Source organism: Triplophysa dalaica, chromosome 23, assembly GCF_015846415.1.
Source record: "Triplophysa dalaica isolate WHDGS20190420 chromosome 23, ASM1584641v1, whole genome shotgun sequence".
Lineage (NCBI taxonomy): Eukaryota > Metazoa > Chordata > Actinopteri > Cypriniformes > Nemacheilidae > Triplophysa > Triplophysa dalaica.
The window spans coordinates 2,665,424-2,686,983 of NC_079564.1; the positions used below are offsets into that span (position 1 = coordinate 2,665,424).

The 21,560-nt window shown below is 37.6% G+C and overlaps 3 protein-coding genes across 5 annotated transcripts; 1 reads left to right on the forward strand and 2 right to left on the reverse strand.

Moving 5' to 3' along the window:
• Positions 1-1,439: 1,439 nt before the first annotated feature.
• On the forward strand, positions 1,440-7,911 carry pcyt1ba (phosphate cytidylyltransferase 1B, choline a). 2 transcript variants are annotated; one of them, XM_056738199.1, is made up of 8 exons: positions 1,440-1,957; positions 4,187-4,286; positions 5,141-5,257; positions 5,352-5,503; positions 5,582-5,660; positions 5,739-5,881; positions 5,964-6,152; positions 6,523-7,911. In XM_056738199.1, the coding sequence occupies exons 1-8, from the start codon at positions 1,919-1,921 to the stop codon at positions 6,730-6,732; spliced, it is 1,029 nt and encodes a 342-aa protein (XP_056594177.1). In that variant the 5' UTR covers positions 1,440-1,918; the 3' UTR covers positions 6,733-7,911. The 2 variants fall into 2 exon arrangements, with proteins under 2 accessions (XP_056594177.1, XP_056594176.1); XM_056738198.1 differs by having other exon boundaries at positions 6,520-7,903.
• Positions 7,912-7,948: 37 nt separating this feature from the next.
• Positions 7,949-14,160, reverse strand: pdk3a (pyruvate dehydrogenase kinase, isozyme 3a). 2 transcript variants are annotated; one of them, XM_056738197.1, is made up of 11 exons: positions 13,832-14,160; positions 12,697-12,838; positions 12,541-12,612; positions 12,026-12,210; positions 11,849-11,938; positions 11,675-11,752; positions 11,453-11,529; positions 11,220-11,321; positions 11,036-11,143; positions 10,831-10,944; positions 7,949-10,752 (listed from the first exon to the last, which is right to left on the reverse strand). In XM_056738197.1, the coding sequence occupies exons 1-11, from the start codon at positions 13,932-13,934 to the stop codon at positions 10,609-10,611; spliced, it is 1,215 nt and encodes a 404-aa protein (XP_056594175.1). In that variant the 5' UTR covers positions 13,935-14,160; the 3' UTR covers positions 7,949-10,608. The 2 variants fall into 2 exon arrangements, with proteins under 2 accessions (XP_056594175.1, XP_056594174.1); XM_056738196.1 differs by having other exon boundaries at positions 11,663-11,752.
• Positions 14,161-16,528: 2,368 nt separating this feature from the next.
• Positions 16,529-21,340, reverse strand: slc51a (solute carrier family 51 subunit alpha). The gene is made up of 8 exons (XM_056737599.1): positions 21,114-21,340; positions 20,093-20,244; positions 19,671-19,744; positions 18,547-18,705; positions 17,755-17,866; positions 17,528-17,674; positions 17,314-17,419; positions 16,529-17,158 (listed from the first exon to the last, which is right to left on the reverse strand). The coding sequence occupies exons 1-8, from the start codon at positions 21,187-21,189 to the stop codon at positions 17,004-17,006; spliced, it is 981 nt and encodes a 326-aa protein (XP_056593577.1). The 5' UTR covers positions 21,190-21,340; the 3' UTR covers positions 16,529-17,003.
• Between the last annotated feature and the right edge of the window lie 220 nt (positions 21,341-21,560).

The following is a 21,560-nucleotide window of genomic DNA, read 5'->3' on the forward strand; positions in this document are numbered from 1 at the left end:
GCTGCTTCACAAAGCGTCACGGGAGAATCTATTAGCTCGAGCTCTGCCGATGGAGATGCTTTTGACAGTACCGTTGACCTCAGGGTCCCTCGGGAGATAGTAGTCAAAAGTACACACGCCCAGTCAAAGAGGAAGATGATACTCGGTCTTCATGCTGATGAGGAGAGAAGCTCACAGGAAACACAAAGGAGTTCTCAAATCTCCTGCCACCTCTTCTGGACCGCATCGCAGTCTCAGGGGATTCTTCAAAGCTTTTTAGTTCTTTGCCTGACTGAAATAATTACAAGCAGCGGCACTTACAGGAAGCACACACAGGAAATGGTCAAGAAAACTACATACATTTTGTATTTTTAATAACTGATTGAGTTAAAACGTGTTTTTTTTTTGGAGTAAAAATGTTCCTTATATTATTGGTTGAACATAAAAAAATATTCACCAACTATTTTTAATACCTTTAAAATAACACCACCAATTCAGTCAAGCACACAAACTAAAATTGACACAATGGCGCCACGAAGCGGATAATAAATGAACTGCTTTAGAAGTGACCACGATTAGGCTGTACAAAGCAAAACATATACCATCATACAAGTCAAAAATATATATGTTTAATTATTCAATTTAGGCCTATATTATGTAACTATGCCATGCATATATTACATTGGTGAGATCAAGTGGATGTAATTAGTCGAATTTCTGATTCCTTTCATACCAAAAACATGTAGCTATGGCATCATGTTTACCGTGTATACAATGAATTGTGATAGCATCTTGTATTTTGCCAGCTGTTTGTCGTTAATACAAAAATAAGGAACTTTTATTTTACAAACACTATATTAGACATGAAAGACATTTTTTGTTTGCGCGTTCCGTCTCAATTGATCTGCATATCTGTGTTTGTATAACGATTTTTTTTTTCAGCAAGCCTTTGCAATTCCACACGAGATTAAAGTCCCAGTGAAATAAAAAATAAATAGTTTGTTATTAATTAAATAGTTTATCAATGTGGGCCATTCTCTTTTTTATTTGCGTGCCCTCATAATCTTTAGTTAAAATCTGGAAATGCACCTTCCTGTAATGAATCTTACGTATGTTAGACTGCTTGGGCGGAGCATCCGTTAACTCCTCCCAGTCTGCTGCGGTTTCAGTTTAAAATCCAACGGCTGTTTTATACATCCAATCAAATCGCAGGGAAAGCCCGTTCTTTTTTCTCATTCAAAATTCCATTTCACTCGGAAATGCGTCAAAATACGGAAGTAAAAACGATCGCAACCTCCGGTTCACGGGGCTTTAAGTATTGAACGCTCATCAGTGGCTCAGCCAATCACACACCTCCAATGTAAATCAGGCAGGAGGGAGTGAGCGCTGATTGGGCTGCTCTAGACTTGCCATCGCCCTTACCAACAGGCTCTCTTCTTTGTTGGTGTTGTTGTGTGCATTTACGTTTTGGCTAGAAGGGATACAACTACCTCCACTGGGCATGCGCACTTCAATTCCGCATCATTTATGTCACGCTGTGAGGACAGTAATTTGGTTTAGGTTTAGGGTATGTGTAGGCATTAGCTAAAATTAGTGTAATTTTATAGCGAGATTTTGCATCACTTCCGGCGCGAGCTGTATCCCTTGTTGCAACAACCGTGCATTTAGTTCAAGAAGGTCCCGTGTGTGGCCGCCACCGAGGGCGGGACGTGGGTGCCTCGATCTCTTTCAATAGGCGGACTCGCTAAGGGGAGGGTCCACGGATGGGAGTGGCTGTAAAGGAGACACGATAGAGTGGGCGGAATGTAGATGCAGGTTCGCCGGAGTAGAGCATCCCTAACAGAGGCTCGGCTAACAGCTAGGTTTCAAAACCGATGCTGAGTCAGGTAGAGGATTCAGGTGGAGTCGCATCCTGCTCGGTTTGGACTCTCCTAAAATTATGGAGGAGCTTGAACATACCTGTCCGCTGCCGCAAACGGTGAGATGGTCGTATTTGTTATAGAGATCATCTGTGTGGTAGCATCAGAAGCGAATGAGATGTGGGAGGGTGCTGGACCATTGTTTCATATCAACTCGATTTTTATTCTATTCGGCACAACGTCTTTTTGTGATGGTTGGGTTCACATATTAAGGATTAGTCGTATAGACTGTGTGTAAGCTTCTGCAATGCAAAACAATGATGCTGCTATTGTCTCTTTTAATCCTCGGCGTCTACCAGATGTTGTTTTTAAGTGTATGAGCCAGGCCGGTGCAAAGCTAATGTTACAGGGAGCATCCTGATTGCATTTGTCTCCAGTCTGTCCTTCCGTGATGTTCTTCCTTCTCACCTTGTACAGGATTCTGGGAAAAGTCCCCAGCATCCTCTGATCACCTGCTTCCGTTGCTATGGGAATGAATCATGTGTTGCTCCTTTTCGGAGCTCCGTGGACATTATCCTACAATGAGTAATTAAACCTCACATCTACATGACACTAAATCACAATATCTATGATGTGAAGTGGGTCTCATTGGAAATGGAATGCATATGTACCTGCTGGGTATGTTTCCTGTTGACAAACAGGAAGGACCTCTCATTTGACATTTCCTGAACAGATGGTCACTATTGTCTGATTTCCCAAAAGGTCGATGCAAGGTTAAAATAGAAAATGGTTTTAAATGGCAGTAAGGTTTGAACATAATAGGTTTTCTGGGTGGTTGTTAAAAGAACAATATAAGAGAAAGAATTTAAAAATCATATTATTTCCTTGATTTTTATAAATATACTGCCGCGGAATAGAGTTTTTCTGAATCTACTATAGGTATGTGTTAAGGTAAATTATATATATTTTTTTAATTCGCTGAACTACAACAGCTTTCCTGTATAGCTGAGTGGTAAGAGTCTTGCGTTAACAACGCAAGGTTGTGGGTTCGATCCCAGGGGATTGTAAATACCTATGTAAAATGTATAGGATAAAGCAATGTAAGTCGCTTTGGATAAAAGCGTCTGCCATATGCCTAAATCTAAATGTAAACTACAAACAATAGTTTTATATGAAATTTGGGTGAAATATTGTTTGTAGTTCACAGAATTGAACAAAAAATATATAATTTACCTTTGCACATACCTATAGTACATTCAGAAAAAATGAAAATCATTTTGAAATGCTTCTATTTGCATTTATTTGCAGACAATGAAAATTGTGAGAGATCTCACATACTACAAAGAAAACAAGTTCGTATTCAGCTTTAAGCAATACAACACATTTCAACATGTATATAATAAGAAAAAAATATGTGATAATTTTTATCACAGTTTTTCATCTGTCTTGACATGCTGTCAGTCTGCTGTTGGATAACGTCATGTCACTTCTAAGGTTGGATTTTATTGAAATTCAACAGACTGGAATGGCCACAATACTCTAGAAATGCTGAATAAATTAAATTAATTAAATGCAAATTTGGAACCCTAATTTTTTTCAGCGGCTGTATATTTATATTTGTATAAGCTATATATTTTTCTATTGAATACGTTAAGGTGTTGGTCTTATGGTGATATCGGAAACATTTGTAAATAAATGTCATGCTGTGTTGTTTAAATTTTGGTAAAATTGTATAAATGTATTACATCATCTGTTGGAAAAACAGTTATATGTACCATGGATCCCAGGGGATTGCACATAGTCAGAAACAAATGTATAATACAATGCAATGTAAGTCGCTTTGGATAAAAGCATCTGCCAAATGCATAAATGGAAATATTTCTGTTTTACCACTTTGACCTTTTACAGTTTTGCTGTTTCACACATTGTTTTTCATATGTTTTACTTAAGCCATTAAATTGCCTATAAAATATTTAATTTTACATACAAATAAACAGTGGATTCTTACTTCAGATAGTATTTAATTGTTAAAAGTGTGTTATATATATATCAGTGTCTCCTGTGTTACTTTGGAGCACAATCTGTCTTTAGACTGGTGACATCAGGGAACTTTCTCCTGGACAAATCGATATCCAGGGTAAAGAGGCTGTTATACAGACTGGGAATCAATACATCAGATAATAACCTCTATTAGTACAAATACGGAAACATTTCTTTAGAAAGGTAATAAGGATGTCATGGCCACACAATGTCGACCTATTTAAGTGTTTTATTTGAGTTCAGGAACCTGCAGTGTCTGTTTATGTCTTGTTATTTCTCTCAAATGGATTTTTCCATCTTCTCTCCAGACTCTTATAGAACCTGCAATATTTACAACCGAGACGAGTTGTGAATGTCAGGCACCACATGAGAAGCTTACGATAGATCAAGCTCGACGCGGAACACCCGGTCAGTCTGTCCTTCCATACATATGTCTCCAATTTCACACATTAAAAACAAACATCAGACCAATGTGTCTAATAACAATTATGATTTATGGCAGTTTTACATACATGAAGAAACAAACTAAACTATTACATGACCTGTATTCATGTATACACTAAAAGCTCTTTAAAGGTCCAATGTAATTTAGCGGCATCTAGTGGTGAGGTTTCGAATTGCAACCAATGGCTCACTCCACCCTCCCTTTCAAAGCACAACAGGTGCTGCGCAGGACTAAGATATCATCATGTTTTCGATGACGTATTAACAAAACATGCTCCGTGGAGCAGTTTGTCCATTTAGGGCTACTGTAGAAATAACATGGTGAATTCCATGGTAAGGGAGATAAATGGAAACCGCTCATTCTAAGGTAATAAAAATATACACCTCTGAGTACATAGTTATGAATATTATATCGCCTTTCTGTCAGTAAATCCTTTTTTGAGTGATTGCAATGGGAAAGGAGTTCTGGTAGGACAGCCCTCCTAGGAGAGTCGACCATCTGAGATTCAGGGATTCCTTTTTCTTTTTTTTTCGTTCAGTGACCCAGATTCTCACATGAGTTTATGTTTATGAAATGCTAATAGGAATATGCTATTTCGTCTCGGTTAATACCACTAACCTGGTAAATCCAGTGATTATTTAACCTTAAAAGCATTCATTGTATGAGCTTAAGTGTGTCTTACTTATATACAATACACATCAGATGGGCAGCGAATATGCTGTAGGCTGTAGGCAGTCTATGGCTCAGGTAATATAACTCAAAAAAGTCCATCAGACCTGTCGAAGGTTTCTGAATGTGTCTCATATTCTATTTGCAGTGGACCGACCGGTGCGAATCTATGCAGATGGGATCTTTGATCTTTTCCATTCGGGTCACGCCCGTGCCCTGATGCAGGCTAAGAATCTGTTCCCTAATGCTTATCTAATAGTCGGAGGTACAAACAAACACAGTCAATTCACAAATTCCATCAAAGATTCTTTATTATAAATGTGCTTATAACATGCAAAAATATCTATGTGTGTGTGAAGTATGCAGTGATGAGCTCACTCACAAATACAAGGGCTTCACAGTTATGACCGAAGAGGAGCGATACGAAGCTTTGCGCCACTGCCGCTACGTCGATGAAGTTTTGCGTGACGCACCCTGGACTCTGACGCAAGCATTTTTAGAAAAACACAAGGTCAGTTGTTTTGTGCATACGTAATAATGTACTATTACCCACGATTCCCTCCGGTTGACCCCTTCAGTTCATTTCCAGATTGACTTTGTAGCGCATGATGATATCCCATACTCCTCTGCTGGATCTGAGGACGTATACAAGCATATTAAGGAGGCAGGTAAAGAACAACGGTCATCCCTCGAGAGCATGTGTATGTCTATGTTTTAGATGCGTCTAACATGTGTGAGTGTCTCAGGTATGTTTGTGCCCACTAAAAGGACGGAAGGGATCTCAACGTCCGACCTGATAACCCGGATAGTGAGGGACTATGACGTGTACGCCAGACGCAACTTGCAAAGGGGCTACACAGCAAAGGAACTAAATGTTAGTTATATCAATGTAAGTCAACAAATAAAGTATTTAAATCGATGAACTTCGCTTATTAAGAAGCGCTTGCTGATCACAAACTGATTTTGGACAGGAGAAGAAGTACCGTCTGCAGAATCAGGTGGACAAGATGAAAGAAAAGGTACGGACGGTAGAAGAGAAGTCCAAACATTTTGTCTACAGAGTGGAGGAGAAGAGCCATGATCTCATTCAGAAGTGGGAAGAGAAATCACGAGAGTTTATCGGAAACTTCTTGGAGCTCTTTGGTCCAGATGGAACATGGGTGAGCCGAGGAATTATGGGAAGGACTAGATAAGGCTTCTTTGTGGCTTCACAAAAGTCTTTTGACATTACATGGTGTCCTGATTTGGTGGTTTCAAGGTTATGTTCTATAAAAAGCCATTCCTTTCCCATTCTACAAAGTATGTTGTCTCTCGACAACATCTCCTTGTCGTCGCATCCAAAATGTTGTGACAATGAATTTTTCCTTCTTCAAAAATAGAAAAACGTCTAGCTATCAGTGGCTTAATAATTATGTATATAAACGGATAGTTCAATATATTGGTTACACATTCTCTGAGAATTTATATTTCCAGTTTTGACTGAAAATGTCACTTAACCCTTGAACACCATATATTGTTTCTTTCCAGAAGCAGATGTTTCAGGATCGCAGTGGTCGAATGATCCAGGGTTTCTCCCCACACTGCTCACCCAGCAGCAGCCCTCCGAGAGATTTTTCTCCATCACGGTCTCCATCACCCCCTTCCCGCTGGGCCATGCCCAGAACCTCACCGCCCTCCTCCCCGAAAGGTGCTTCGGCCTCCATCAGCAGCATGAGCGAAGGCGATGAGGATGAGAAATGAAGGATTGACCATCACAGGCTTATTTAAAAGATTGCACTTTACCTTAACACATCCACCTACACAATAACACACTGGAACTAGCAGTCCACACAAGTTCCCTCATGGAAACTTGAACCTGTACACAGTGCGAGATTGTCCTGTTTAGTTCAGCTGGTATTACAGCAAATTTTGGGAAAGCCATTGCAGCTCCTTTCTATCCTTGATGCAGACAGAAGAAAAAAGTTAAATCAGAATGAGTTACACCTGTGATAGCTGTCTGTAGTTTTTGCGCTGACTTCATTATAACAAAGTGTGGTTACGCTTTATTTTACGGTTCCCCTATACTACAGTGTAATTTTACATTTAAGTACTGAGTAATAATAATTAACTACATGTACTTACTATAGGGTTAGGGTGTGGTTTAGGGGTATTTAAGCATATAGTTAATATATGTAACATGTGTAACAAGGGGACCGTAAAATAAAATGTTACCCAAAATGTTACAAAAATGATCGTAATTTGCATAGAAAGCTTTTTTAGCTTTAAAGACTGACTATGACATTATTTAAATATGGCAAGGGTAATCCAGTGCGTTTAGTGTCGGGTTCAACCGGATTGTGAGTGGACAGTGAAGCACGTTTTGTGCCGAAGTGCCACAAGAGTTTAGACAAATATGAATCTATTAATAAGAGGACGATGACTGTAAGGATGATTCTGTCGTCTTGCTCAGGACTGGCATATTGGAACTGCATAAATACACCTTTTTCTGTTCATTGTTTTCGTGTCATGTCTGATGCACCTCATGACTGTGTCAATGCAGAAGCGCAGATGAGGACACCGCTATCACTTGCTGCGCTTTTTATGCATGAATATTTAGTTGTCATTAACCTGTTTGTCTTGTGTGTTACTGCAGCCTTAAATATAGAGCTAAAGCGTATGACATAAATCACCCAGTCAAAAAGATAGAGATCTAATCAATTTTAGATTTAATTTGAGGGACAACGCATTTATTGTGAGCTGCTCAAGCTTCTTTACATTACTGTATGTTAAACCTTCTGTATTGTCTAGTTATGTCATTATATGTATGCAACATTCACATCAAGTTACTTAATATCCACTCTGTAAAAACTTGAAATTGTCTTTTTTTGTATAATAGTTTGTTTCAATTAAAAATGTAAATAATAAAATGGGTTAACTGGGATTTACTTTTCTTCAAATGACACAAATGGTAATGCAGTAACTTTTTATTTACTTTATTTAAGGGTACTTCAGATGGAATTTAACACTCAATTATCAATACTCTCATTATAAGGATTTTCTGTCCGGTTCAATATAATCATGAGTTTTACACAGTGTCTACACCAGACGCGATGCGACGCATCACGCCAAAAGACAATGCATTAGTAGGCTAGTTTAAAGGGGATAACATGACAACTGTTGAAATTAAACATTTTAACTATGTGCCGTGGTGTGGTAACCGTGGTATAATCGGATTGATTGATTCAGGTCCATTCAATTATTCAAATGTTAATGCACACCTCGAGGTGGTAATGCAGCCACGACGCAAAGATGATTATTCTTTAACATAACAACTGGATGTGGCGCGATGTGAGATTAAGAACAAGCCGTTTGTCGGGTTGCGTCCGGTGTAGACACGGTGTTTCATTTTATCTTAAGCTTATGTATAGTATAAGCACTGGTGATTTTCTTGCAAAGTAAAAATAACACATTCAATCACAAACACATGTTGCCTGTTTTATCAAGAAAGCTTGTTTTGCAGATGCGATGTTTGTTTGACACCGTGAATATATCGGTTGGGCTCATAGTACCAACATTTCTGTGTCGGTAAAAAGGTCAGGTTTTCTTCATGTGTTCCACATTAAAGGCGGGGTGTCCGATTTCTTATTGCCGTTGTGATGTTCAAATCACCAAAACAGAGACACCCCTACCCCCATCTTTCGCTTTCGTCAGCGCTCGGCTCGACTAATGTCCATCATGTAGACTGTTCACCTTACTGCTGATTGGCTGCAAGGTTGTTTCGGTACTCGGCCCGACTTTGTCTAAACAAGCGTAATTCAGAAATCGGACACCCCACCTTTAACTTCTCTTTAGAGCGGTTGGAGTTAAAGGCATCAAAGTGCTTTCTTCATAGATGTAATAATACACTATTAACACGTATAAACTAGAAAATAATTTAACAAACTTTTCAAATAAATACTGAAATCCATATTTCAACACCAAATGGAAAATGTACTATGTTCCCATCATGACCAAAAACTGAACCGTTAAACAGTAACCAAGCATTGAATAACAGATGTACAGCATTATATAGAGATAGATCGCCCGTATAAAACAATAGACATGCAGAAATGAAGGTGGAGAATCTCTGGTAGAAAAATCCCAATTATAAAGCATTTCAATATAATTTAAAAAAATGTTTAAACATTGCTATTTTCATAAAATAATTTAACACATGCATTTTAGGAATCACTTAGCATACTCACTTCTCATTACTGTAATGCTGTAATTTTCTGTATGCAAATACAGTATGTTAAAATTAAACAAACATTTTTCAAACAATAGGCAAAACTTACCTAATTACAGAAATATTTGTGCTTGCAAAAGAATCATGAAGTGGTCAGAAATAGAGTATTTGTGAAGTACTACTACAAAATGAGACACACACAGAGTAGTTGGAAAAAAGTTAAGCTTCTAATGGCTGTTCCTGTAAACCAGACAAGCTGCTCTGAAATTCATCCAATCCCCCATCCAAGTGTTATTACCCTAAAACACTTCCATACTAATGTAAAACTATTTAAATACTCTGGAAACCATTCTTGCACAACATAAACAAGGACATTTCATTAGAAGGAATGAAAAGAATATAAATAAATCCTAAAAAGCCTAAACTAAAAATCTCAATCTGTAAGAAGTTAAACAGAACTGTTACGACACAATGGTCTTCTGAAACCTCTTTAAAATTATCAATGACATGTCACCAACCAGGGCCAAAGTATCAAAGCAGGATCTGCTTTCTTAAACAAAGAAATTCATACCTAGCATTCTTTATGCATCCTTAATGCTAAAATAGGCTATTCTGGTGTGTGCGTTCTTTGAACACAACTCTAGTTCAGAGTAACATTGCCAAAACAACATCAGCACGCAAATGCAAAAGAGCTTAAAATAAGGGATCAATAAATAAATAAATAGTACCGAACTATTTAGATTTTGTTCAAAAGTGCATTCTTCCGGGCTACGAAACATGAGTTATGCATTTGCATGTGGAGAATTGAAACGTGTATGAATTGTGATGTTCTTAAGAATGACAACTGGCATGAAAATAACAATGCAATGCTGTGCAATACAAGCCGAATGGCTCTAATGCTGTGACAGGTTACTAAGATTCACCCAGCATGTAAAAAATCCTTTCGACATAGTACGCCATTAGGGCACTGCCAAGAAAATGGTATCCGTGGAAACGGTGAACAAACCCCTCCTCTCTATTACCAGTGGATTTTTGAATGGCAGTGTAAGAAATGGCCTTTGTTTCAACCATCACAAGCTCCCGGATTCCTTTTTTGAAAATAAAACAGGGGCTCTACTGTGTGGCACAACTAAACCCTGCATCTGTCACTCAGAGCACAAAGTTTACCCCTCTCTCTACACTCTCCTGGAAGACACCATAAAGGGGCTCTATAGGTTTCATTTGTAGCTATGTAAAGAAGATATGAGCAGAAAATGAATGAGACTGACATCACATGTTCCGCTCTGGAAATGCTAACAATTATAGAACACTCGGCTTTGATGTGGTGTTGCCGTGGCAACAGATATCCTCGTTAAAACTGAGAAGGTTTGGAATGGGTGCGGTGGGAATTTGCTACGCTGGGGTGAGTGCATTTATCTTTTGGCCTTGTATTTGGAGGTATCTCTGGGTTCTTTGCTGGGGTTGCTCCAGTCATCGGCTCCAGGGCCTCCTTGGTAGTGCCGCCAAGCAGATTTGTTAAAGACGGGCAGACGCTCGAAAGATTCACTAGAGAGGGCCTGGTCAGGAGTCATTCAAATCCATTAGTGAACAAGGAGACACCAAAAAAAAAGGCAGATTGTGCAAAATGTTGATACCTTCAGATAGATGACAGCGTCTGTCCCCACCCCTTCCATTGAGTACAACTTCAGGTCTCCTTGAAAGTAGCGAGCATACAGTCTTGATATCGGCAAGCCATGTCCAAAACCAGCCTAAAGAAGCATAGAGATTGCGTAAACAATATACAATGTGCACACTACTAGTTTCATTTCCTAAGAGTTCTACAGGCATGTTTCTCCTCACCAATGGGACGCGTTTGGAGTCTAAACTTGGCGTCGGTGCAGTCGAGTAGGTGTAGTTAAACAACCTGTCAATCTTCCGTAAAGGCACACCTCCTCCTCTATCACTGATCTATTATAGAAAAACACAGAGAGATCAGGATCAAGGCAGTGTGTTGACAAAGAACATGCTTGACAAAGAAACTGACCTTCACAGACAGATCTTCCTTCCCCAGGGTCACTTTTGCTTTTATAGGGGGAAGACCCTCCTCGCTGCCCTCGTGAAGTTCATTCGTGGCCCGCATTGCGTTCTGAAAGGACACACAAGTTGTTACGGTAAAACCTGAGAGTCTTAAGAGATAAAGACACGACGCGCATAACAGAAATTCATTGGAAATGGCCTCACGCCGGTATTCAGATCAAAATCTCACACAAAACGTACCTTAAACAATTCAAACAGCATGTGGAACAGATGTGAAGGAACATAAACAGCTTGGATGGGTTTTTTAGGAGCCTTGGCTATGTAGAGAAAGTTTTTACACAATTTTAAGTTAACAATCATGCCAGGAAATTATTTTAAACAACACAAAAATAATTGTGAACAAAACAAATACACAAAAAATGTAAAATAGTGAAACAGGATTTGATTTACAAGCAAATGCACCATTGAACTCTTCTATTTTCAAATCCGGGGCGGCTGGATAGTATTGCTCACAGACCATCTTGGCGGTCTCGTACGCATCTGAAAACAAGATTAAGCTTGTTGACCAAATACAACCAAAGATAATAGATCGTTTTTCAATATGACAGAACAAATCTGAAGTGGAAAACTACTTACCAGTCACGACCTCGGCCACATTGCAGTTGGGATCAATACTGCCAATGTGTTTGGGATGAGCTGGATTTATGTCATTGCCAAATAGAAGAGCTGTAATTAATAGAAAAGAAATTTGGCAAATTTTGATAAAAAAAACAAGATCCGGTATGCACTAGACGTCATTATTTAGTGACATACTGTGCTGGTTAATGAGCATCCGAAAGGAGATTCGGTTTGTGTAGAAGCGGTCCAAAAAGTACTGGATGTTGGAGCTGACAAAAGGGTCGAAGCCAAACTTCTCCTTATACTCAATCACGCCCTGGGCCATCGTCGGAACGACGTCGTTGTGTCTGTTTCTTATGTCAATAAGGATCTCAAGGAAGCTATAACGAAATGGGTTGATAAACAGTTGAGGATTTAATATTGCCTTATCAATCTTTACATTGTGTATATATAAACTCACTGTTGATTCTGAACCGTGATGGAGCAGACTGCACAAGTCTAAATATTATGGAAGCGTATGTGGGAAGTGCATGTGGGTAGGATTTATTTTTTAAGTGTTTTGGTTCCACTTCTCAACTCTGGCTCGAATTCAGCTCGCATGAAAATACACAATTCACAGAGAATGATGAACAATACGCATTGAGCAAACACTCCCTATACACGCCATAGGTTTTCACACAAAGCAAAGGGTTGAAAAATGTCCTACTCACTCATTCAGGTCATGTGCATCTTCTGGCTTCCTGTTTTCAAATTCCAGCAGCTCTAAAAAGCTTTGTAGGTACCTGCGTGGAAATATGTCACAAAATAATCTGTACGTGCTTCCAGACAGTTTGTGTATCTTCCGCTTTCATATCATCTGAACTCACCATTTCTGCACCAGTTTGATCGATGGTTGACTGAGCAGTTTATCCGGCAGTAGGTTCACCTCTCTCATCGTGTTCGCCAGACGCACCGGAAGCTCTTTCCGCAGGAACATGTACGACGTCTTCTCGCACGCATTATCCCGGCCTGCAAATCCAGGAAACGCAAACAAACACGTTGAAAACAGCAAAAAATGAGAAGGGGGGCTTCTTTAGTAATGAAGAATGCTTTGTCATCCTTACAAGAAAAACTGATACACCAGCAGTGAACCAAGACCGGATAAATGAGAAACACATGTTTTGGCAAACATTCACTCTACGGTTGAACAGGCCTTAACCTCGACAAATATGCATTTGGCAAATGAACGTATAGGGCCTTCAAGAAATGCATCGTAATTCCATCGCATGTGATTCAAATCTAAGACATTTGTGTTGCTTGCTCAACCAGTTGAGCTACACAACCCTGTTATTACCTCAGTCTGTACGATAGTCAGTCTAAATAATTGATTTATTTCAATTTAAATAAAAAACAGTCAAAATGATCTATATTTTTTGCTCCTATGCAGAAAAATCTCAACAGATGAGTCAATATCAGAGGTCCGACAGCAAGACACTATATGACAGTCCAAGATTTACTTACAAAGTGTATTTATTCAATGTAACTTGACATCGTGGTTAAAATCTTCAAACTATATACGTCTAAAAAAGCCTTTTTCCACTTATTTCGAGCAGAAATGTTAAAGATTAATTGACAGTTCTCTATGCAAATGAGCTCATGACGTAAGCACAGACTGACCAACAGCTTACAAGGCTTTTTCATCCAGACAGGATACTGCCATCAAAAAATGACTCAAATGTATAGCTGTTGAACTTCAGCAACCGCTGGATTAATTGAAACTAATGTTGTCATCTTGAAAACTCTTTAAAATGTTTAGTATAGACTTTAAAACACAAGTAGTAGTTCAATACAATGTAACGTTAACGTTACAGTTTTGTTTACCATATCAACAAATCCGTCGCATTTCAAATACATCAACACCAATATGATACAACAATATGATATTTTAATCATATGTAAAGCGTTGAAAAGAGCTGCAGCAACTCATACATGCAGGATGATGATGGGCGCTCGCGCACTTACCAAACTCCAGAAACTGTTTGATTGACAGAGGCGATGGTGAAAACCTTGAATAATATTCTATCTTTGGTAAATGGTTCTTCACGAGATAGGAGTAAAATCTCATTGTGATGGGAAGAATGTGCAACGACCAAGAGTGTTTACGAAACAAATGTCTTTAAATTAGGATCATGGCAGTCCAAAGAATTCAGATGAGAGAAACGTCCGGATCAGAATATCTATTTCCGATTACAGATTTATCAGACACACTACATTGTGTGAGTATATAGGCTTTCCAGAAAGATCAAGGAGAAACATTCGTTGCTGCGCTAGACAGCACGTACACAAAAGCGAAAGCACAACCAAACATGATTTCACCATCGAGGACTGTGATTGGATAGAAAATACACGGTGCTTAGCGATTGGTTAATCCTTACACCTGAAACAACGCCTGTCATGTGTTGCCAGTAAGTTTGCTAAAGAGCGCGCATGCTTTTTAAATAATGTATGCACTTTGTGTAAATACATTACATATAAACTGTATGACGTAAAATATGATTATAGTAGTAATAGTAATGAAAAAGTGTAAATCTCGAATTGTTTACAAATTGGTTATTAGTTCTGTACCAAAAAAACGTACTATTTAAATACAATGTGGTAATGTTTTACAAGCTACGCTGAAGCATTTGCGCATATTTCTCCAGATATAAGAGACGACGTCGCATTATGGTTCCGCCCCTTAAATCTGATTGGACGTGCTTTGTTTGAACCCTTATGGGACTCTTCGATCATTTTTGACCGTAGAAAATATTTTACATTTTCTAAATCGTAGTTTCATGGGAATGAGATGACATTTGAATAATTTTGTCATTATAGCTCTGCGAATACACAAAACATGATGGACATGGTTTGAATATGTTAAATGGTCACAAAAAACGTGGCACACTTTTCTCTGACGTAGGACATGGAAATGAATCGGAAATATGAAAAAATATGAAAACTCAGGGAAACTTTTGGTGGTAGAAACTAAAAAAAGTGCACAGCAATCAAGGGGTGACACTTTAAAATACAGACCCACAAACACTCCAAAAAATTAAATAGAAAGGCAACAGAGGACATTTTAAAAATGTGTTAAATAAAATCAATAAATTAAATAAAAATATGAAAGAGGCTGAGGCTATCTCTCTCTCTCTCTCTCTCTCTCTCTCTCTCTCTCTGTCAAACACACTTTGGCACACACAGGAACCTAAAAGTTCACGTGTTTTTACTTTTTACAACCAGATGGCACTAATCTGCTTTTCAAAGATTGGATTTTAACAGCCTGGTATCTGTTTTAACCTGAAATAATGCATTAAATAAATATATATATTAAAAAATATTTTCCAAAATATTTTTTTTCTTTAAGAAAAATGATTTTTTTCAACGAGGAGAAAAATGGATAATAATTATAACATAAATATTAAATAGCACCATGAAATTCTCTTTAACAAATATATATTAAATACATTTTCCTCAAAAAAGTCACGAGCCAAGTGTGCATCCAAAGGAGCCTAGTGTTACCCCCAAATGAAGAAGCCCAGTAAACTGAATGAAATAACAATTAATTGCAAAATGTTTAAATAAAGTGTTTGATGTGTCACTATCCATCCCTTATTTTGTTAGCTTTCTTAATTATCAAATACTATAAGTAACAAAAAGCCTTTCTATGTGGTCCCTTTATAACAACATTTAATGTTTGACTGTAATCATAATGCTCAAAAAATTGCTTGAAAAAAAATCTTTGTGATTGTCTAAATGTACATTAAAATCCACAAATCCTAAATCATATATGACCAGCTAGGTATTTAACAAACTACTCTATAGAAGGCTATACTGGAACCTAGTGGTTACTCCATTACACATGCCACTACACATTTTCAATGTGAATTTTATTTTACTTTTACCACGAAGGAGACAACTCTGACCCCTAAACGCAGAGTCCCATAGGTTTAAATTATAGCCAATGGCGTTGTGCACACAATACACACCTGTAACTTGACGCAGACTCACAGACAAAAGAAAGGAGGTAAAACAAAGACCTCATGTGCAAATGTGTAATAGTTGATTCCAGATTTTTGTCAGCATTGTCATTTGGAAATGTTATGGATATAACAAAAACTCATAGGAAATAAAGGATACCTTGCCTACAATTCTCCTTTTTACCAGTTATTAATATTTGTTGGTGATTTTATGAAGTCATTCTACTGGACCTTCTCAAAGCTGAGCTTCAACATGCAACATGCATAAAATACCCCAAATTTTTATGCACTTTTAATAAAACATTTAAACAAAAGGGGAAACCATACCTTGGCCCACTATTGAATAATTTTCTGATCTGTTCATCGTCACCACACTATGTCAGTTCACTAAACGGACTAAACATCTTTCATGCACATTCTAAACACCTTATGTAACTGACTCTCTTTGCCAAGACACATAATCACTCCACCTGTATATAGTTAAGACACTTCACATGTTAATTTTCCTGTGTCTGGGAATGTTTATGCTCACCCCATTTCCCAAAAAACAAAACAACCCCATCAGTAGATTGCGGAAAGTCAAAAAGTCCTGGAGAAAAATGCTTGCCAGTCTTTAACACATTTTAGATTTATATGTAGATGTTATAACCCAAAAAGAGCTTAGTTTAATCTAGCAGGCATATAAGCAATAAAACAAGATATATTGTCTCTAAGCATGAAAAGAAGTCCTTTATTGTGTTGCCTCTTACATCACTGTTGGAAAAAATGCACAATATACATACAAAATAACACAAATAAATCCTATCTGACCTTTTAACAATTCCAAAAGTCATTGTGTAGCCTATATCATTAAGCCATATACATGACATTTTCTCAGTTTATCAGAACCATGAGTCAGGATAAGTCAAGGCTTTGTTGTCCTTTCAACAAAAATTCCTGAAAGGACATTCAAAAGAAACGTTGAAAACAAGAAACAAGAATCTGTTGTTCTTGTCATTCTGCTGTGATGTTGTAGTGCGTTTTATACCAAATTGATAATTCTGAAAAGTCTCGGACTTTACAATATAATTCATTCTGTACTCGACTAATGGACAGTAACGTCAAGAAATGACACAGATACAACCACACACATTCATATAAAGAAAATACACATTCACACACTAAACAGTCTATTCTTCTCATACATTGTCCACAGCACTTTTTGAGGTTAAGGTTTTCTTTATCTCCTCCTCACCATCCTCTTCTGGCAATGGGTCGTACTGACGTCTGTATAAAATTCGGTTAACTAACGTGATGATGAACATCTCCACGATCAACAGTTGTTGACTCATTACTGTCAAAACAAAGTGAAGGTAATGTCAAAGAGTCAGAAAAGTTTTAGCTGTATTATAAAATGTTACAGTTTGCAATGTTAAGCAAATAAAAGAAGATCCAGTTATTGGACTTCCACCACCCAATTCCTTGGTCTAGTAATCTAAAGATACTCACAGTATCCACGGGCCTGGGAAGTATAGGGTGGCGAGCAAGCAATAGTGCCGTTCATTGCCAAAATGTTGATGATGGCCGTCTGCAACTGACTGAGAATCAGCACCATCTGTGGGTAAATATAATCACTGAATCATCAATGATATCGATTTAAGATATGCTGAGGACAAGTGGTATGAATTAAAACATAAAAGTAGAAGTAATATCACAAACATACCTGATACATGGCATATTTAGGGACGATTTTAAGGACACGTAAGGACTCTTTCAAGTGAATGAAAATGATAGAAACAGGCCACAGTCCTACAATAGTGAGAATTCCGATAAATGAGTTTATCCATATGGCTCCACCGCTCATAGACACCTGCAGACAAGAGAAAAGGTATAATTAAAAATTCTAAATTGGGAAAAAAATGGCAAACGTTTAAATAAAGTCACACTTGCATCAGCTGGATCGTAGTTGCCATTTGTCCATAGCACAATGGAAAGGATGGTGAAGACCAGTTTTAACAGAGCGAACTGGAAGGACCCCAATTTCAACATGAACAGATTTCGCCTGAAAAGCAACACACAGATAGCAACTGAAATGTGATAGGCCGCCTGTACAATCTGTTTCCCTGCCCTGGCCCGAGATGGCACGCACAAGACGTGTACGGAATAATTGGATGTTAACATTCTTTTCACATAATCACACCCACAGATGTTGCATTAGGTCAAGAAAGATTTAAATAAATACGTTAAAACGCCTGAGTTTGATAATGAAAGTCTTACATAACACTGATTATTAGCCAACGGTTCTTACCGTAGAAAAAACGGTTCATTTTATACAGATTTCCAAAGGGTGCAAAGGCCCCGAGGGGCCTGTTCTAGGTTATGTTGTAGCATAATCTAAATCTTATGTTTGCAGAGGAGTTGAATGGCCAGAGGTGCATTTAGACTCACCAGTTGCAGATATGAACAACTAATGCACCACTGACACAACTGAAGTATAATAAGTAAAATACAGGTGCAAATATCTAACCAGTTATAAATAGGCATATATTTTTTGATGGATTATGATACAGGCATGATTTATTTGGGATCAGAATCACAGTTTGCGGTGAAGTCTTCTGCCAATAAGCAACATTGACAACACTCAAGCTTTGTGCTGATATTATGTGCAGTACATGTCAGAAATGACGTTCTATGTAAATGCTGGGTCTGGCATCATGTGCCCGTTTAAATAAGGACTCTTACGGTGTGATGAAAGCGTTTGGCAAGCACGGGCAGCAACAGCAGCAGGGTGCTGTGCTGATCCTCAATGTTTCTTTCTCAGAGCGTCTCAGAAACGCGTCATCCCCTCCGACCTCTTCGATCATGAGAATCAGGAACTTGAAGATCACAATTGCAAAATATCTGCCAAATAAAATGAGAAATTGATCTGTTACTCGTTTCTTGTTCACACAGTCCCTTTTTTATTACCAAAATATGTTTTTGGTCTTGGCACAATTCTTAGCTGCCTACAGTGGACCCTTTTCTCATCCGTGTCTGTGAGGGAGTGGAGTCAGATTTCTCATTTTGGGAAATGATCAAACCATTTAAGAGGAACTCTGAAAGCCTACATGCTTCCAAAAGCATGTGTACTTTGAACAGGACTTTGACCAAACAAACAGGCTTTCTAAGTCTACCTCTTCAGCAAACAGACAAACCTACCTGATATCACAGAAAATGTATGTTGTATGAATTCAATTAGTTTTTTTTATTATGTAAATCATACAACAACAAAAATACGTGCAACTGTTGAAAAGTGGCAATGAAGCATAATCCCTAAACTTAAGATTCAACTAAAGTGCACAAAGAAGATTTTAACAATTTTATATAAATAAGCCGCCTCATAAGAGTTTGCCATAAGATCTATTTAGAAAAAAACTGAGTGCAGGGGACTACACAACTCAATAGCTTCAAGGAATAGTTCACCCAAATTCTTTACTCACTCTTGTGTCATTCCAAACATGTATGACGTTTCCTTCTGCAGAACACAAAATATATTTTAACAACGTTGGAAACCAAACAACATTGGCCCCCATTGACTGTCATTGTATGGACTCAAAACCACCAAGACATTTCTCAAAATATCTTTGTGTTTCACAACAGAAAAAAATCGTATACAGGTGAAGGACATGAGTGTAAAGAAATGATGAGAGAATTTAAATTTTTGGGTGAACTATCCCCTTGAGTTTAATGACACATAAAGTCACCTTTTGTAAAAATGTATTGGCATTTGAAAAATTATGATTATTGAGTACAACATAAAAGCCCTAATTAATCTGATTAAAATGTTTAATTCATTGACAGCTTAGTTCCATTGACAGTAAACTCACGTGGCTGACGTCATGTCGCAGAACATCGTGGCCTTTGGAACCCACATGCCCAAACAAGACATGGTGCCAATGACCTATAAAAAGAAAAACAAAATGTCTCCAAAGTACAATCTTGAGTCTTATTATCAATCTCCAATGATGCTATAGATGACTCACTAAAACAATGCCTCAGTTTCTGCCAAAACGGGTGCAATACAGATAAAGCTCAAATTTCTTGTGTCAGCACTAATCAGAACTGATTAAATATTTAGAAATATATTTTTTTAAACAACTTAAAAAACAGGAAGCCAGGAGCCAATGAACACTCATGTGCGTTGATAAACTGATAAATAGGACAAATGAATGATTAATGCATGTATAAAATGTATATATATACAATGTATATAAACAAATAGACTAGATAAAAATGTAACAATGCTCACCGGGGATGCTCCAGTTACCCAGATGATTAAGGTTTTTTTATTTGGAGGCACTTTCTTATAGATATAGATGCATTCTTCGATGAAGATCAGAATGGACACTGTGGCCATGAAGGTCAGGACAGAGAAGAGAACTATGCCAAATATGTCCAACTCTGAAGAACAGAAACACTTGACATCATAATCATAAGCCTTTCATTATTTAACATATAGAAACCTAGCTGGGGTTTAAAATGTAAAGATTTTTTACGGCTAATAGTTGAGGAGAATTTTAGGAGAAATGAGTTCGACATTTAGTTCAACAGATTCAGGAGGCAGACACATGGAAAAGATTCGGAAGCGATTTTCCATTTCTATTGAGTGTAAAACTCAAGTCAAAGTGCAGTGACCGGTGTAACTACAATATAATCTTCTCTTATCAGCCATGACTAAGAAAGCAAATCAAATAAATGCACTAAAATTAAGTCTCATAACTTGTACAAGCTTTCTTTTCGAGACAGCTAGTTTACAAATGTACAATAGTTCTTTCATATTATCGTATGTTTAATATATATATATATATATATATATATATATATATATATATATATATATATATATTTATTTCTATGTAGCCCTTTTATCTAGATACAAATCTTTATTATATTTGGTGTGAAGGAGGAGAATATAGAATTGTGACACTTGTGACTGTAGTACCTAGATAATTGTGTAGACTATACAGGGATAAACATTACATTTTACAAATATAGTTTCTATCAAACTGCTATAGCAACTTCCGTAATTAAAAAAACAGTTTAAGAACTTTGAATTGTTTTAAAACAAACGTCCTTGATCGTTGTCTTTATTATAACTGTAGATAACTAGACTAAAAAAAGTATTTTAAGGAAACCGCAGTTATCAATATTTTGTCATATATTAAAAATATAAATGTGTATGCCTATTTTAAATATAATTTAAATACTAAAACTAAACAGACATGACTTACATACATTATGTAGCAGGGTTTGGGTAAAAAGGTACTTACGCATAATAACATCGATTGCCAAAGGAGCTTGTTCCCTGCATCTCGGATCAAACAGACTGTGATTGGTCCCGTCCATCTTCAGACTGCCTGTTTATTTACTACGAGACTCGAAGCAAACTTAGATCCCCGGAGAGCTCACTGTCCTCACCAGCAGTCATGAAGAGAAACTAAACTGGTGTATTTTAAACGGCAATAAGGTGGTCTGTGTAGTGGAATGCCTTTGATTCAGCACTTGTCGAAGAGCCGCCCATTCACTGGGATACACAGTAACATAACTTGACAGCACTGCGCATGCGCAATAGAGTCACATTCACAGAAGACTTTCAGGAGTTTTGACGGCGTGAAACGAAAATAAAATTATGCCGGAAAAATAACAAGCACTTGTTCGCACTTTTTCGTTTTATTATTAAGCATTATTTATGTAACATACACATTGCTACAGATTCT

Bases quoted from the DNA above. Each gene is read 5' to 3' on its own strand.
- pdk3a (XM_056738196.1), bottom strand. From the start codon at position 13,934: ATGAGATTTTACTCCTATCTCGTGAAGAACCATTTACCAAAGATAGAA. The intron at 12,613-12,696 runs GTGAGTTCAGAT...ATTTCCACGCAG, and splicing joins ATCAAACTGGTGCAGAAATG to GTACCTACAAAGCTTTTTAG. The intron at 10,945-11,035 runs GTGAGGAGAAAC...ATGCTTCTTTAG, and splicing joins ACTCCAAACGCGTCCCATTG to GCTGGTTTTGGACATGGCTT.
- slc51a (XM_056737599.1), bottom strand. From the start codon at position 21,189: ATGGACGGGACCAATCACAGTCTGTTTGATCCGAGATGCAGGGAACAA. The intron at 18,706-19,670 runs GTGAGTTTACTG...TTTATTTGGCAG, and splicing joins TGCGACATGACGTCAGCCAC to ATATTTTGCAATTGTGATCT. The intron at 17,867-18,546 runs GTAAGAGTCCTT...GTTGCTTTTCAG, and splicing joins CCAAACGCTTTCATCACACC to GCGAAATCTGTTCATGTTGA.
- pcyt1ba (XM_056738198.1), top strand. From the start codon at position 1,919: ATGGAGGAGCTTGAACATACCTGTCCGCTGCCGCAAACG. The intron at 5,258-5,351 runs GTACAAACAAAC...GTGTGTGTGAAG, and splicing joins TGCTTATCTAATAGTCGGAG to TATGCAGTGATGAGCTCACT. The intron at 5,504-5,581 runs GTCAGTTGTTTT...GTTCATTTCCAG, and splicing joins CATTTTTAGAAAAACACAAG to ATTGACTTTGTAGCGCATGA.